The 14,310-nt window shown below is 51.0% G+C and overlaps 1 protein-coding gene across 2 annotated transcripts; it reads left to right on the forward strand.

Moving 5' to 3' along the window:
• Positions 1–2,689: 2,689 nt before the first annotated feature.
• SELENOV (selenoprotein V) lies at positions 2,690–13,556 on the forward strand. Of its 2 annotated transcripts, none has more exons than XM_028142599.2 (6): positions 2,690–4,352; positions 6,014–6,038; positions 6,164–6,217; positions 6,325–6,399; positions 6,500–6,587; positions 13,454–13,556. In XM_028142599.2, the coding sequence occupies exons 1-5, from the start codon at positions 2,761–2,763 to the stop codon at positions 6,575–6,577; spliced, it is 1,824 nt and encodes a 607-aa protein (XP_027998400.2). In that variant the 5' UTR covers positions 2,690–2,760; the 3' UTR covers positions 6,578–6,587; positions 13,454–13,556. The 2 variants fall into 2 exon arrangements, with proteins under 2 accessions (XP_027998400.2, XP_054566776.1); XM_054710801.1 differs by having other exon boundaries at positions 6,500–6,598; positions 13,454–13,551.
• Positions 13,557–14,310: the final 754 nt, after the last annotated feature.

The following is a 14,310-nucleotide window of genomic DNA, read 5'->3' on the forward strand; positions in this document are numbered from 1 at the left end:
GAGAGGAAGAGAGAGGGATAGAGAGCTAGAAACATCGATGAGAGAGAATCATCGACCAGCTGCCTCCTGCACACTCCCCAGCAGGGATGTGCCCGCAACCAAGGTACATGCCCTTGACCGGAATCGAACCTGGGACCTTTCAGTCCTCAGACTGACGCTCTATCCACTGAGCCAAACCGGTTTCGGCATCTTTTTTTTTTTTTTTTTTTTCTTTTAATATATTTTTATTGATTTTAGAGAGAGAGGAAGGGGTGGGGAGAGAGGGAGAGAGAGAGAGAGAGAGAGAGAGAGAGAGAGAGAGAGAGAGAGAGATTGTAGTGAGAAACTTCTATGAGAATTTCAGAAACAATGACTGGTTGCCTCCCGTATGCACCCCCACTGGGGATTGAACCCGCAACTTGGATATGTGCCCTGACCAGGAATGGAACCGGTGACCTTTTGGTACATGGTAGGATGCTCAACAAACTGAGCCACTCCACCTCTGGGTGGGGGAAGGAATATAGTCACATTCAAGGGCATGGGTGGGGGAAGGTTGGGGAATTTTGCAATCAGTCTCCAACACTGAAGTGCCTTCTTCCTTGGAAGGTAAACTATCCAGGCTATTGGATACAGAAACACCCTTCTCTTGATGTCCAATTACTGAAAAAACAACAAACAAACAAAAACCCAAATAGGATGGGTCATGGGTGTCATTCAGATGAAGAATCCATTCCTTGAAAATGGTAGGAAGCAGGACTGGCAGTGATTGAATGTTGATGGTACTATTTTGGATGTGGAATAAACGGGACACGCAAGTGCTTTGACTTGTCTCTGCCTCTCCAGGTCTTCAAATTTCCTTCCATATGAGATGGAACAAGGCTAAGTAAGATCCAAAAGGGGAGGGGGGAATTTTACTTAATTTTGGGAATATCCTAAGACAGTTATACATTTCTTCTTCTTCTACGACTACTACTACTACTACTACTACTACTACTACTACTATTACCACACCAAGGGGCAACTTCTAATTTTTTCCTTTTTTAGCCAAGCTTTAAGGCCAAAACTTAATTGCATTTAGCACAATGCAGTGGCAATAGTACATAAAGTAACCTGAGTGATTACTCAAAAAAAAAAAAGTAAAATTAAAAGCCTACAAATGCACAGGAGTCAGACTGCCTGGGTTCAGATTTTGGTTATACCGCTTATTCAAGCAAGTCATTTCACCTCTCTGTGCTTCAATATCCTTACTGGTAAAATGAGAATGATAACAGAACCTGCTTCAGAAAGTTGTGAGCATTTAATAATAAGTGCAAAGCATTTATAACGAGTGGACAAGTAATAGGTACTCAGTAAATGTTAGTTTTCAATATTACCTAGAAAAAAGTCCATTTCACAGAGGGTCAAACTGAAGTCCAGAGATGGGTAGAGACTTGCTTAGCGTCACAGAAAATTGGGCGTGTTTCCGGATCTTCTGTGGACACGGGAAAGGCTCAGGGATTGGGAAACACGGTGGACCAGGCCTCCTGTTTGAAGCCCTGCTGTGAATCTGAATAAAGGCTGTGCCTGACCTCATAACATGGGACCAGTGTCAACCTCCTGCTTTTACATCCTGTGGTTACATAAGATGCTGTTATGTATATGTGAAAGTTACACAGGAAGCCTCGCTTCTCTGCTATTTCCCCCCCACATCGTGTGTTAAGTTAAACTCATCTATATAATAAAAGGCTAATATGCAAATCGACCGAATGGCGAATTGACCGGTCGCTATGACATGCACTGACCACCAGGGGGCAGACACTCAATGCAGGAGATGCTCCCTGGTGGTCAGTGTGCTCCCACAGGGAGCTCCACTCAGCCAGAAGCCAGGCTCGTGGCTGGCGAGCCCAGCGGTGGTGGTGGTGAGTGGGCCTAAGCCGTCAGTCGGACATCCCCTGAGGGCTCCCGGACTGTGAGAGGGAGCAGGCCAGGCTGAGGGACTCCCCTCCAAGTGCACAAATTTTGTGCACTGGACCTCTAGTTTAAGATAAAAGGACAAACATTTATTGGGCACCCACTGTGCCAGGCTTTGTTCTCGGAGTGAGGACTCGGCAGAGAACAAGGCCAAATCCCGCCCTGGAGGAGCTCACAGTGAAATAGATTCTTCCTCTTCGCTTGCACTCGGGAGTCCCACAGCTTCGGTCTGAATCCTGGCTCTGCCACTCACTGGCTGTGGGCACGTGTGCAGCACTTGGCACGACATAACTGTAAAACCTGTTATGGTTATTGTTTGCTACAGGTTGCTCAGTTGCCCCCCTTCTAGGGAGCCATGTCTGATGGCCCCGGACTGGTCCCAGCAGCTCTTCTGGCTCCTACTGTCCCAGTGCTTCCGTCGCCCTGTCTCTGAGCCCTCTGCCTGGGCCTCCCCCCAGGCCTGACCACCCCGGGGTGTCAACATGTAGTGATGGGTGTCTCCTCTGCTGGGCTGGAGCCTGAGGCCGGGCCAGGGCTCTCCTCCTCGGGGCTCTGTCCCCAGAACCAGCCAGCATACGAGGCACTCAGTACACAGAGGCTGAACGCGGGGCAGGGGCTGGCTCCTCACCGGGGCGGTGGTGGGGCATCAGGGGATGAAATGGGAAGGTCCGCCGTCCCCTGGCCCGGAGCAATGGAACCCGCGGCGGGTGGAACCCGGTGTAACAGTGCCCCCTTGTGGTCGCGCCCCGTGTGGAACCCGGTGCCCTCCGCCGGGAAGGAGGGCGGGCGGATCCCCCCCGGGCTGCCCGGCCTCCCCGCCGCCGGGCCCCCATGAACAACCAGGCGCGGGCCGCAGACCCCGTCCCGTCCCGGACCCCCGCCTCGGTCCGGGCTTCGATTCCGGTCAGGCCCTCGAACCCGACTCAGGTCCCGGCCTCGGCCCCAATCCGGACCTCGATTCCGGTCCCGGCCTCGACTGCAGCCCGGACCCCGACTCTGGTCCGGACTCCGAATCCGTTCCAGGCCGTGAGCCCGGTCCGGACCTCGACTCCAGTCTCTGCCTCGACCCCGCTCCAGACACCAACTCGGGTCCCTGCCTCGACCCCGGTCCGGACCTCGACTCCGGTCCCGGCCTCGACCCCGGTCCGGACCTCGACTCCGGTCCCGGCCTCGACCCCGCTCCAGACACCAACTCCGCTCCAGACACCAACTCGGGTCCCTGCCTCTGCCCCGGTCCGGACCTTGACTCGGTACCCTGCCTCGGTTCGGACTTCGATTCCAGTCCCTGCCCCGGCCCCGGTCCGGACCTCGGCTCCGGTCCCGGCCCCGGCCCCGGTCCGGACCTCGGCTCCCGTCCCTGCCCCGGCCCCGGTCCGGACCTCGGCTCCCGTCCCTGCCCCGGCCCCGGTTCGGACCTCGGCTCCCGTCCCTGCCCCGGCCCCGGTTCGGACCTCGGCTCCCGTCCCTGCCCCTGCCCCGGCCCCGGTCCGGACCTCGGCTCCGGTCCCTGCCCCGGCCCCGGTCCGGACCTCGGCTCCCGTCCCTGCCCCGGCCCCGGTTCGGACCTCGGCTCCGGTCCCTGCCCCGGCCCCGGTTCGGACCTCGGCTCCCGTCCCTGCCCCTGCCCCGGCCCCGGTCCGGACCTCGGCTCCCGTCCCTGCCCCGGCCCCGGTCCAGACCTCGGTTCCGGTCCCTGCCTCAGTCCCTGCCTCGGCTCCGGTCCAGACCTACACTCGGTTCCCTGCCTCGGTCCGGACTTCGACACCGGTCCCGGCCTGGACTACGATCCGAAACCTGACCCCGGCCTCGGTCCGGACCTCGACTCCGGTCCCGGCCTCGACTCCGGTCCGAACCCCGACCCCGGTCCCTGCCCCGGCCCCGGTCCGGACCTCGGTTCCGGTCCCTGCCCCGGCCCCGGTCCAGACCTCAGCTAGGTTCCCTGCCCCGGTCCGGACTTCGACTCCAGTCCCTGCATCGACTCTGGTCCGGACCCCGATTCCAGCCCGGGCCCTGAATCCGGTTCCAGCCTCAACCACGCCAGCCCCCTCTTCGGTCCCGGTCCCGGCCGAGGTCCCGGACTTGGAGTCCTTCCCGAGCGCGGCGCTCCCTGTGGGCCTGCCCGCGGGGCCCGCTCTGCCGCCCAGCGTGGAGCACCGCCGCTCAGATGAATCGGGGCGCAGCCAGGAGCTCCTTCCTGCTCTCAGCGCGTCCGCCTCGGATTTACTGGGGCCCACTCTCAGGTCCCCCCCAACGGCAGATCCCGCGGCCACCAAGCGGACAGAGTCTATGGCTGGACCCATCTCCATGCCGATCCTGGGGACCTCCCCGTTCCCCACTTTCTTACCTATTTCTACAAACACATTCGCCTCCACCAGCGAGTTCTTTCAAGTGGACCACAAGATTGTGATTCGAGTGAACTATTGGTGAGGGGCTGTCCCCACCCACACCTGCCTTCCTCCCAGGGGGAAAGGGTGGGAGGGGTAAGTGCTGGGGCTTTGGGGGAATTGAAAGTAGGGCAAGGGGAGGGAGTCCCGGTTCCCAGGTGGGAAACTTGGCTCTCCCCATCATCCCTTTGGGGCTAGAGAGCGCTGCGTTCAAATTTCTGCTCTGCCCCACAGAGGTGACTCCTGGCTCCAAGCTTCATTCATGGACTCAAACTCCTCCCTCCCTCCCTCTCCCCCTCTCCCCCTTTCCCCCTCTCCCCTTCCCCCTCCCTCCTTCCCCCTTCCTCCTCCCTCCCTCCCTCCCTCCCTCTCCCCCTCTCCCCTTTCCCCTCCCTCCCTCCCCCTTCCTCTTCCCTCCCTCCCTCCCTTACTTATTTTGGAGTGTCCTGCCCACCATGGGCCAGGCCTGAGCTGGGGATGGAGTGCTGAGCAGAGCCACCTGCTTTCCTCCCCAGGGGAGACAGGATAAGGTGTGGCCTGAGGGACACGGGGTAGGGAATTTCAGATGGGGGGTGGGGGGGGTGGGGGTCAGGGATAGTCTTTCTCAGGAGATGGCATCTTAGTGATGAGAAGGAGGATGCCAAGTGGAGAGCTGGAGGTCTTGACGATGAAAGTAGCAAGGAGAAGGAAAGCAGCAAGTGCAAAGCCAGAGGCTGGCCCCAGGTCTGGAGTGTCTATGAGGTCAAGGACCACAGTAACAGCAATGACTTCCTTGACCTTCCTGAGACCCAGGACTGGATGCCTCTGTGGGAGGGGCTTGATCTTCCCTTCAATCCCCGTACCTCTCTTCTGCTCTGGAGGGCCTCTCCCCTTACGGCTCCCACTTTTTCTCTCTTCCGTCTCTGCCAGGGGCTCTCTCTCTCCCCAGCTCACGATCTCCCTCCTTTCCCCGTGTTGTAGGTGTGTATTTCTCTTTCTCTTTCTCTTTCTCTTTCTCCCTGTTTCCTCATCTCCCCCTGTCTCTTTCTCTTCCCATCTCCTCCTTTCTATATCTTTCTCTGACTCCAAGGATTCATTATTTCATTCATTCAACAACTATTTATTAAGCAACTCCCATGTGCCAGACCCATTAGGGATACACAGCGAATAAAACAGAGATTCTGGTCCTTGTGGTGCTGACATTTTGGTATGGAATAAGTATGACTCAGAGCAAATTATTTAATATCTCACTTAGAAGGTGATCAGCACTATGAACAAAAAGCATCTTGGGGGGGGGGCATCACACATTTAACTGGGGTGGTCAGGAAGGCATCACTGAGAAGGTGACATATGAGCAAAGACCTGAAGGAGGGGAGAGATGTAGATACGAGAAACTACATTCTGTAGAAGGAACAGCCAGCGCAAAGGCTCTGAGCAAGGCATGCCTGGAGGTAGGAAGGAAGGCTAGGAGGTCCCTGTGGCTGGGGCAGAGTGGGCCAGGGGGAGAGTGGGAGGAGATGGGGCAAAGCCTGTGGGGACTTGGGGGGGAGTGTGGTTTTCTGCCCTGGATGGGATGGCACTATGGGACAGTTCTGAGCTGGGGAAGGACGTGATCTGACGTGGGTGTTCACAGGGTCCCTCTGGACTTGGGGAGAGGCTGATGTGGTGTCTTCTCTCTCTCTCTCTCTGCCTCTCTTTTTTTTTCCCCCCTTGGCCTTCAGTGGCCTCTGAAGCTATAACCTCCGGGTGAGTAGTGTTTGGCTTTGGAAATGGGGAGAATGTGGGACATGAAGTCTGGAAGGAGTTTCCTGTTTCCCATTTCTGCAAGACCTGTGACCCTGTGACAGCGCGATTTCATCTCCTTCCTGCAGTACATTCTACTGAGAAAGAGTCTGGAGCAACAATTTCCAAACTGTTTACACTTTGTGAGTTTGCTGCTTACCAGGGAGGTGGGGGGAGTCAGTGCTTCAAGAGCCCCAGAGGCTTGGAAGGAGCTCTTAGCCTTCCCCCACCCCCCACATTCCCTCCTCAGGAGGAGGACATATCGGCACAGGCTACCGGGGAGTTTGAAGTGTTTGTGGATGGGAAACTGGTTCATTCAAAGAAGGTGATTCTGAGTAAGGGTCCCAGACAGGGCGGGAGGGTGGTGCTGGGGTCCTGGGTTGTGGGAGACACACATGTCTGTGCTCTTTCCTCTCTGTGTCCAGAAAGGTGATGGCTTTGTGGATGAGGCCAAAATGCAGAAAATTGTGAACATTATTGATGAGGAGATCAGGAAAAGTTAACGGGCAACTGGTGAGCTGGAGGTGAGGTGAGGGAGGTGAGGTGGGAGGGGTGGAGGCTGGGCTGAGGGTGAGTAGGTGGGCAGGACAAAGACACTCCACCCCAATCCTAGCTCAGCCAGTCCTCACTGTTATAATCAGGCATCTACAACCTTTCTAAGCCTCATGTTTAAAATCTGTGAAATGGGGCTGTTGAGATGATCTATGAGATGCCTCATTTCCTATACAATAAAGAGGTAATATGCAAATTGACCTTCACTCCAACACACAAGATGGCTGCCCCATATGGTCAAAGATGGCCACCACAAGATGGCCGGCAGGGGAGGGCCGTTGGGGGCGACCAGGCCTGCAGGGGAGGACTGTTAGGGGTGACCAGGCTGGCAGGGGAGGGCAGTTGGGGGTGACCAGGCTGGCAGGGGAGGGCAGTTGGGGGTGACCAGGCTGGCAGGGGAGGGCAGTTAGGGGTGACCAGGCCAGCAGGGGAGGGCAGTTGGGGGTGACCAGGCCAGCAGGGGAGGGCAGTTGGGGGTGACCAGGCCAGCAGGGGAGGGCAGTTACGGGGAACCAGGCTGGCAGGGGAGGGCAGTTAGGAGTGAACAGGCCTGCAGGGGAGGGCAGTTAGGAGTGACCAGGCCTGCAGGGGAGGGCAGTTAGGGGTGATCAGGCTGGCAGGGGAGCAGTTAGGCATCGATCAGACTGGCAGGGGAGTGGTTAGGGGTGATCAGGCTGGCAGGCAGAAGTGGTAAGGGGCAATCAGGCAGGCAGGCAGGTGAGCAGTTGGGATCCAGCAGTCCTGGATTGTGAGAGGGATGTCCGACTGCCCGTTTAGGCCCGATCCCTGTGTGGGATTGGGCCTAAACGGGCAGTTGGACATCCCTCAAGGGGTCCCAAATTGGAGAGGGTGCAGGCTGGGTTGAGGGACAGATACCCCTCCCTCCCCCCGTGCACGAATTTTGTGCACTGGGCCTCTAGTAAGACAATAAATAGTGCACAGCTCAGAGTAGGGCTCAGTGTATGCCACTTATAAATTTATTTTATTGTTATTTTAAAAAATCTGTTTGAAGAAGTAATCACAGAAAATTTCCCTAACCTGGGGAAAGAAAAAGGTCACACAAGTTCAAGAAGCACAGAGAGTCCCAACCAAAATGAACCTAATGAGATCCAAACCAAGACACATCATAATTAAAATGTCCAAGGTTGCCAGGGCCAGTGTGGCTCAGTGAGTTGGGCATCATCTCATGCACCAAAAGGTTACCAGTTCTATTCCTGGTCAGGGCAAATGCCCAAGTTGTGGTCTCAATCCCCACTAGTGGGCATGCAGGAGACAGCTGATCGATGTTTTCTCTCACATCAATGTTTCTTCCTCCCTATTTGTTCCTCTCTCTAAAAATCAATAAAAAATATTTTAAAAAATGGCCAAGGTTAAAGACAAAGAATTCTTTAGCTAATCCTCACCCAAGAATATTTCTCCATTAAAAAAATATTTCCTTTTTTTAAAATAAATATTTTTATTGACTTCAGAGAGGAAGGGAGAGGGAGCAAGAAGTAGAAACATCAATGATAAGAGAGAATCATTGATGGGCTGCCTCCTGCACACCCCATACTGGGGATCAAGCCCAAAACCTGGGCATGTGCCCTGACCGGGAATCAAATCATGACCTCCTGATTCATAGGTAGACATTCAACCACTGAGCCACACTGGCCGGGCTTCATTAAATTTTAGAGAGAGTGTAAGGGAGGGGGCGGGGAGAGAGAAACATCAAGGTGAGAGACACACATCAATTGGCTGCCTTTGCATGTTCCCTGACCGGGACCAGGGATCAAATCTTCAACCTAGATATGTGCTCTTGACTGGGAATCAAACCTGTGACCCTTCAGTGAACTGGCTGATGCTCTAACTACTGAGTCATACCAGCCAGGGCCAATAATATATTTTTTAAAAATACATTTTATTGACTTTCTACAGAGAGGAAGGGAGAGGGAGAGAGAGTTAGAAATATCGATGAGAGAGAAGCATCGATCAGCTACCTCCTGCACGCATCCCGTTGGGGATGTGCCTGGAACCAAGGTACATGCCCTTGACCGGAATCGAACCTGGGACCCTTGAGTTGCAGGCTGATGCTCTATCCACTGATTATAAACATTTGGCTGACTTCCACTCACAAAGGCAACAAGAGAGAAACAGTTAGTTAGCTACAAGGGAGCTCCCATAAAACTGTCAGCAGATTTCTCAACAAAAAACCTTCAGTCTAGAGGGGATTGGCATGAAGTATTCAAAGTAATGAAAAGCAAGAACCTGCAACCCAGATTGCTCTATCCAGCAAGGCTATCAGTTAAAATCAAAGGCAAAATAAAAAGCTTCCCAGACAAAAGAAGGCAAAATTAGTTCAGTACCACCAAACCAGAAGTGCAAGAAATACTAAAGGGACTGCTTTAAGAAGAAGAAGAAATACAGAGAGAAAGGAACATAGGCATAAAGAAAAATAAAGCAATAAATACTATCAATAATAAACAAATGTAAATGGATTAAATGCTCTACTCAAAAGACATAGGGTAGTTGAATGGATAAGGAAGCATAATCCACATATATGATGTCTATAAGAGACCCACCGCAGAACAAAAGATTCACACAGGATGAAAGTGAAGGGATGGGAAAAAATATTCCATGCAAATGGAAATGAAAGAAAAGTGGGGTAGCAATACTTATTTTGGAAAAAAACAGACTTCAAAACAAAGTTCATAAAGGAGACAAAGAAGGTAACTACATAATACTAAAGGGATCGATCTAATAAGAATATATAACCCTTATAAAGTTATATGCACCCCACGTAGGAGCATCTATATCTATATATATAAAAGCCCGAACAACTGAATGACCTAATGACTGGTCGCTATGATGCACACCGACCACCAGAGAACAGATGCTCAACGCACTTGATCGGGCTCCCTCCTGTCTGGATCGGGTCTGCAGGGATTGGGCTCCCTCCTGTCTGGATTGGGCCTGTGGGAATGGGGCTGAAACCAGCTATCCAACATCCCCCAAGGGTTCCCAGATTGTGAGAGGGCATGGGCCAGGCTGAAGGACCCTATCGGTGCACAAATCACCAGGCCTCTAGTGTATATATAAAAAAAACTCTTGGTGGACTTTAAGTGGGAGATTGCACTGTCATCAATGGATAGATCTTCTAGACAAAATATCAACAAGGAAACAGTAACCTTAGATGACACACTAGATCAAATGGATTGAATTGATGTTTACAGGACATGTCATCTCAAAGCACCAAAATATACATTCTTCTCAAGTACACAAGGAACATTCTCAAAGGTAGACCACATGTTAGGATACAGAATAAGTGTAAACAAATTCAAGAAGATTGAAATCATATCAAGCATCTTCTCAGATCACAATGGCAGGAAACTAGAAATCAACCATAATAAAAAAACTCAAAAACATTCACACCCATGGAGACTAAGTAGCATGTTATTAAGCAGTGACTAGGTTACCAATGAGATCAAGGAGTAAATTAAAAATGACATGGAAACAAATGAAAATGAACACACAACAGACCCAAATCTATGGGACACAGTGAAAGCAGTCCTGAGAGGGAAATTCATAGCATTCCAGGCCTACCTCAAGAAGCAAGAAAAAGCTGAAGTCAACAATATAACCCTACCCCTAAAAGAATTAGAGAACGAACAATAGGAAAAGCCCAGAGTAAACAGAAGGAAGGAAATAATAAGGATCAGAGCAGAAATAAATGATATAGAGACTAAAAAAAAAAAAATACAAAAGAGAAATGAAACCAAGAGCTGGTTCTTTGAAAGGTTAAACAACATTGAAGAAGCTTGAACCAGAATCAAGAAATAAAGAAAGAGGATCCAAATAAACAAAATCAGAATATTTTTCCATTGATTTTTAGGGAGAGTGGAAGAGAGCAGGGAAAAACTGAAACATTGATGTGAGAGAAACATTGATGTGAGAGAAACCCATTGATTTGTTGCCTCCTGCATGCGCCCCCACCAGGGGAACAAACTCCACCTCCATCTCCAATAATGGCACATGACTCAAGACTGGCCAATGAGAGCACTACATTCCCTTGGGCTTCAGTGATTGGTTCAGGGATGGGCATAGGACCTAGTCCAGGCCAATGGGAACCTTCTGTAGGAGGCAAAATAACATGAGGTCTGGAATATCTTTCTTTTTTTAAATTGTTGACATTATTATAGACACCCCCTACTTCCCCCACTTGGCCTTCCTCCACCCGGACAATCAGGTGGTCTAGCCAACCACATTACTGTCTGCGTCCATAGGCTAAGTATATCTGTTCTTTGGCTGTTCTCTTCATCTTTCATCCTGGTGTTTCGGGATTCTTAGGATATATTCCCAGAAGTGGGATTGCTGGATCAAAAGACATTTCCATTTTTAATTTTTTGAGGAAACTTCATACAGTGATCGCACCAGTCTGCATTCCCACCAACAGTGCACTAGGGTTTCCTTTTCTCCACATCCTCACCAACACGTGTTGTTCGTTGATTTATTGATAGTAGCCATTCTGGCAGATGTGAGGTGATAATCTCATTGTGGTTTTAATTTGCATGTCTCTGGTGATTAGTGACGCTGAGCATTCTTTTCATATGTCTGTTGGCCATCTGTATGCCCACTTTGGAGAAGTGTCTTTTCAGGTCTTTTGCCCATTTTTCTTTTTTTAAAAAAATATATTTTTATTTATTCAGAGAAGAAGGGAAAGGGAGAGAGAGAGAGAAATATCAATGATGAGAGAGAATCACTGATAGGCTGTCTCTTGCATGCCCCACACGGGGGATGGAGCCTACAACCCGGGCATGTGCCCCGACTGGGAATCGAGCCGTGACCTCCTGGTTCATAGGTCGATGTTCAACCACTGAACCACGCCGACCAGGCCCTTTGCCCTTTTTTTCAATTGGATTGTTTGTCTTCCTGGTTTTGAGTTGTGTAAGTTCTTTATTATATTTTGGAAATTAAGCCCTTATCAGATGTATCATTAGTAAATATGTCCTCCCACACAGTGGGTTCCCTTTTCATTTTGTTGATGGATTCTTTTTTTTTTTTTTAAATCCTCACCTGAGGACATTTTTCCATTGAATTTTTAGGGGAAGTGGAAGAGAGAGGAAAACACAGAGAGAAACATCGATGTGAAAGAAACACATGGATTGGTTGCCTCCTGCACGAGCCCTGACCAGGGCCAGGGTCAGGGAGAAGCCTTCAATCAAGGTATGTGCCCTTGACCGGAATTGAACCTGGGACCCTTTGGTCCGAAGGCCGATGCTCTATCCACTGAGCCAAACCGGCTAGGGCTGTTGATGGATTCTTTTGCTGTGCAGAAGCCTTTTGGCTTAATGTACCCCCATATGTTTTTTTCTCTCCTTTGTTTCCCTTGCCCTAGGAGATACATCGTCAAAAATATTGCTACAAGACATAGCCCAGAGTGCGGAATCTCGGGGGGGGGAAGGTGGGGAAGGGTGGGTCGGTTCGAGGTAATCTACCAAAGAACGCGTATACATATATGCATAACCCATGGGCCCAGACAGTAAGGTGGTGAAGGCCTAGGGAGGGGGGTGGTGGCGGGCTGGAGGAGGTCAATGGAGGGGGGGGGTAAAGGGGATATATGTAATACTTTCAACAATAAAGAATTATTTTAAAAAATATATATTGCTACAGAGATGTCTGATATTTTACTGCTTTATGTCTTCTAGGATTTTTATGGTTTCATGACTTACATTTAAGCATTTTATCCATTTTAAGTTTATTCTTGTGTATGGTGTAAGTTGGTGTTTTGCATGTACCTGTCCAATTTTACCAGCACTGTTTGTTGAATAGACTGTCTTGACTCCATTGTATGCTCTTGCCTCCTTTGTCAAGTATTGATTGAATGTAATGGCTTGAGTCGATTTCTGGGGTCTCTGTTCTGTTCCGTTGGTCTATATGCCTGTTCTTGTGCTGCTTGGCTTTGCATCCCAGCTCTGTTATTTACTGACTGGGGCAAATACCCTAACCTCTCTGTGCCTCAGTTTCCTTGTCTGTAAACAGGAAAGCTATGTATGATAGCTTTTACCTCATTGGATTTCATATTTTTAACAAATGTTTGCTGAGTGCCTACTAAGTGCTTGATTCTAGGCCTTAGGGATGAAACAGTACAAACCAAACAGATACCAACCCCTGCCTTAGTGGCACTGAATTCTCATGGGGCAGACAGACAATGAGCAACACAGGCCGATGAAGGCATTTTGGAAGGAGGTAAGTGGCAGGAAAAGAAAAATAAGGCAGGAAAGGGGCATGGGGAGTGCTGGAAGGTTTTTCACCTCTAAACTGAGCAGTCAGGCTGAAACCGGTGTGGCTCAGTGGATAGAGCGTCGGCCTGCGGGCTGAAAGGTCCCAGGTTCGATTCCGGTCAAGGGCACATATCTTGGTTGCGGGCACATCCCCAGTAGGGGGTGTGCAGGAGGCAGCTGATCGATGTTTCCCTCCCTCATTGATGTTTCTAAGTCTCTATCCCTCTCCCTTCCTCTCTGTAAAAAAATCAATAAAATATATTTAAAAAAATAAAAAAATAAACTGAGCAGTCAGGGGAGACCTCAGTGGGAAGGTGATGTGCCAACACTTGAAAGAAGGGATCAAACCGGGTGGGTAGAAAGTATTCCAGGCAGAGAGAGCAGCATGTGCAAAGGCCCTGTGATGGGAATGTGTCTGGAAAATGGCAAGGAGACACGAGTGGGTATTGTAATCCATGGAAAGTATTAGAATGGTGCCTGACACCCAGTAAGCCTGATAGAAACGCTTATGGAGTTGTTGTCATCATTATTGTTATTAAATTTTTTTTTTCTCTTCTCTCCCCATCTTAGGAACCTCAGCAGGATGACGAGAAGGGCTGAAATGTTGCCCTCAGGGTCAGGTCCTTTTTTGATGGTGGCTGGGGCTGGGGTGGGGTCAGGTGGGGAGAAGGGGAAAATACAGAGTCTGTCTCCCTGTCTCCCAGTGTTCTGTTCTTACTGCGTCTTCGGTCACTGCACTCCGTCCTGTCCCGAGGTCTGTGGAAGTTGCCTGCTGCAGTGCTCACAGCATCTCCAACGGTCAGCCCAGTGGGGGAGGGAAGGGCAGGGTGAGTATGAGGCCAGACCTGTTGCTCCCCAGGTTTGCTGCAGAAACCCAGGATACCAGGACCCCCTTTCCCTCACTGTCCTTCCAGACACCCCTGCCCTTTGTGGGTTCATGAACTCCTGCCCATAGTTCACAGCCCAACCCTCTTGTATTCTGTACCAGGAAGCTTCCCGACCCTAGTTACTGACCTTTCCCTTCCCTGATGTCCTGTGAGCTTGGACCCCCTTCCCTATCCCTTGGCTGCGACAGGCAGCTCTGCCCTGGCCACTGCGCTCCCTGGGGGCAGGAACCGCTTCATCCTCAGTCCTTATCCCAGGGCTCAGAACAGGGTCTGGCTAAGTGCATTTGCTAGGTAAATGCTGGATAGAATTTGCCACAGAAATGTGACGTATGCAGAGGGCACTCTGTGGGCTAGGGCCCGGGGTCAGGAAACTGTATGTGGGGACAGGGGACAGTAGAGGGTAAGTACAGGAAGCTCCAAAGGACCAGGCCTGCCTGGGCATCTGGTTGGTAGCTTCCCCAGTCTGGGCAAATCTTCATCTCCATCCTGGGCACCCCGTGCAAGGCAGCAACGGGGAAGCTCTAGGAGCTTCTAAGGACT

Source organism: Eptesicus fuscus, chromosome 21, assembly GCF_027574615.1.
Source record: "Eptesicus fuscus isolate TK198812 chromosome 21, DD_ASM_mEF_20220401, whole genome shotgun sequence".
NCBI classification, from domain to species: domain Eukaryota; kingdom Metazoa; phylum Chordata; class Mammalia; order Chiroptera; family Vespertilionidae; genus Eptesicus; species Eptesicus fuscus.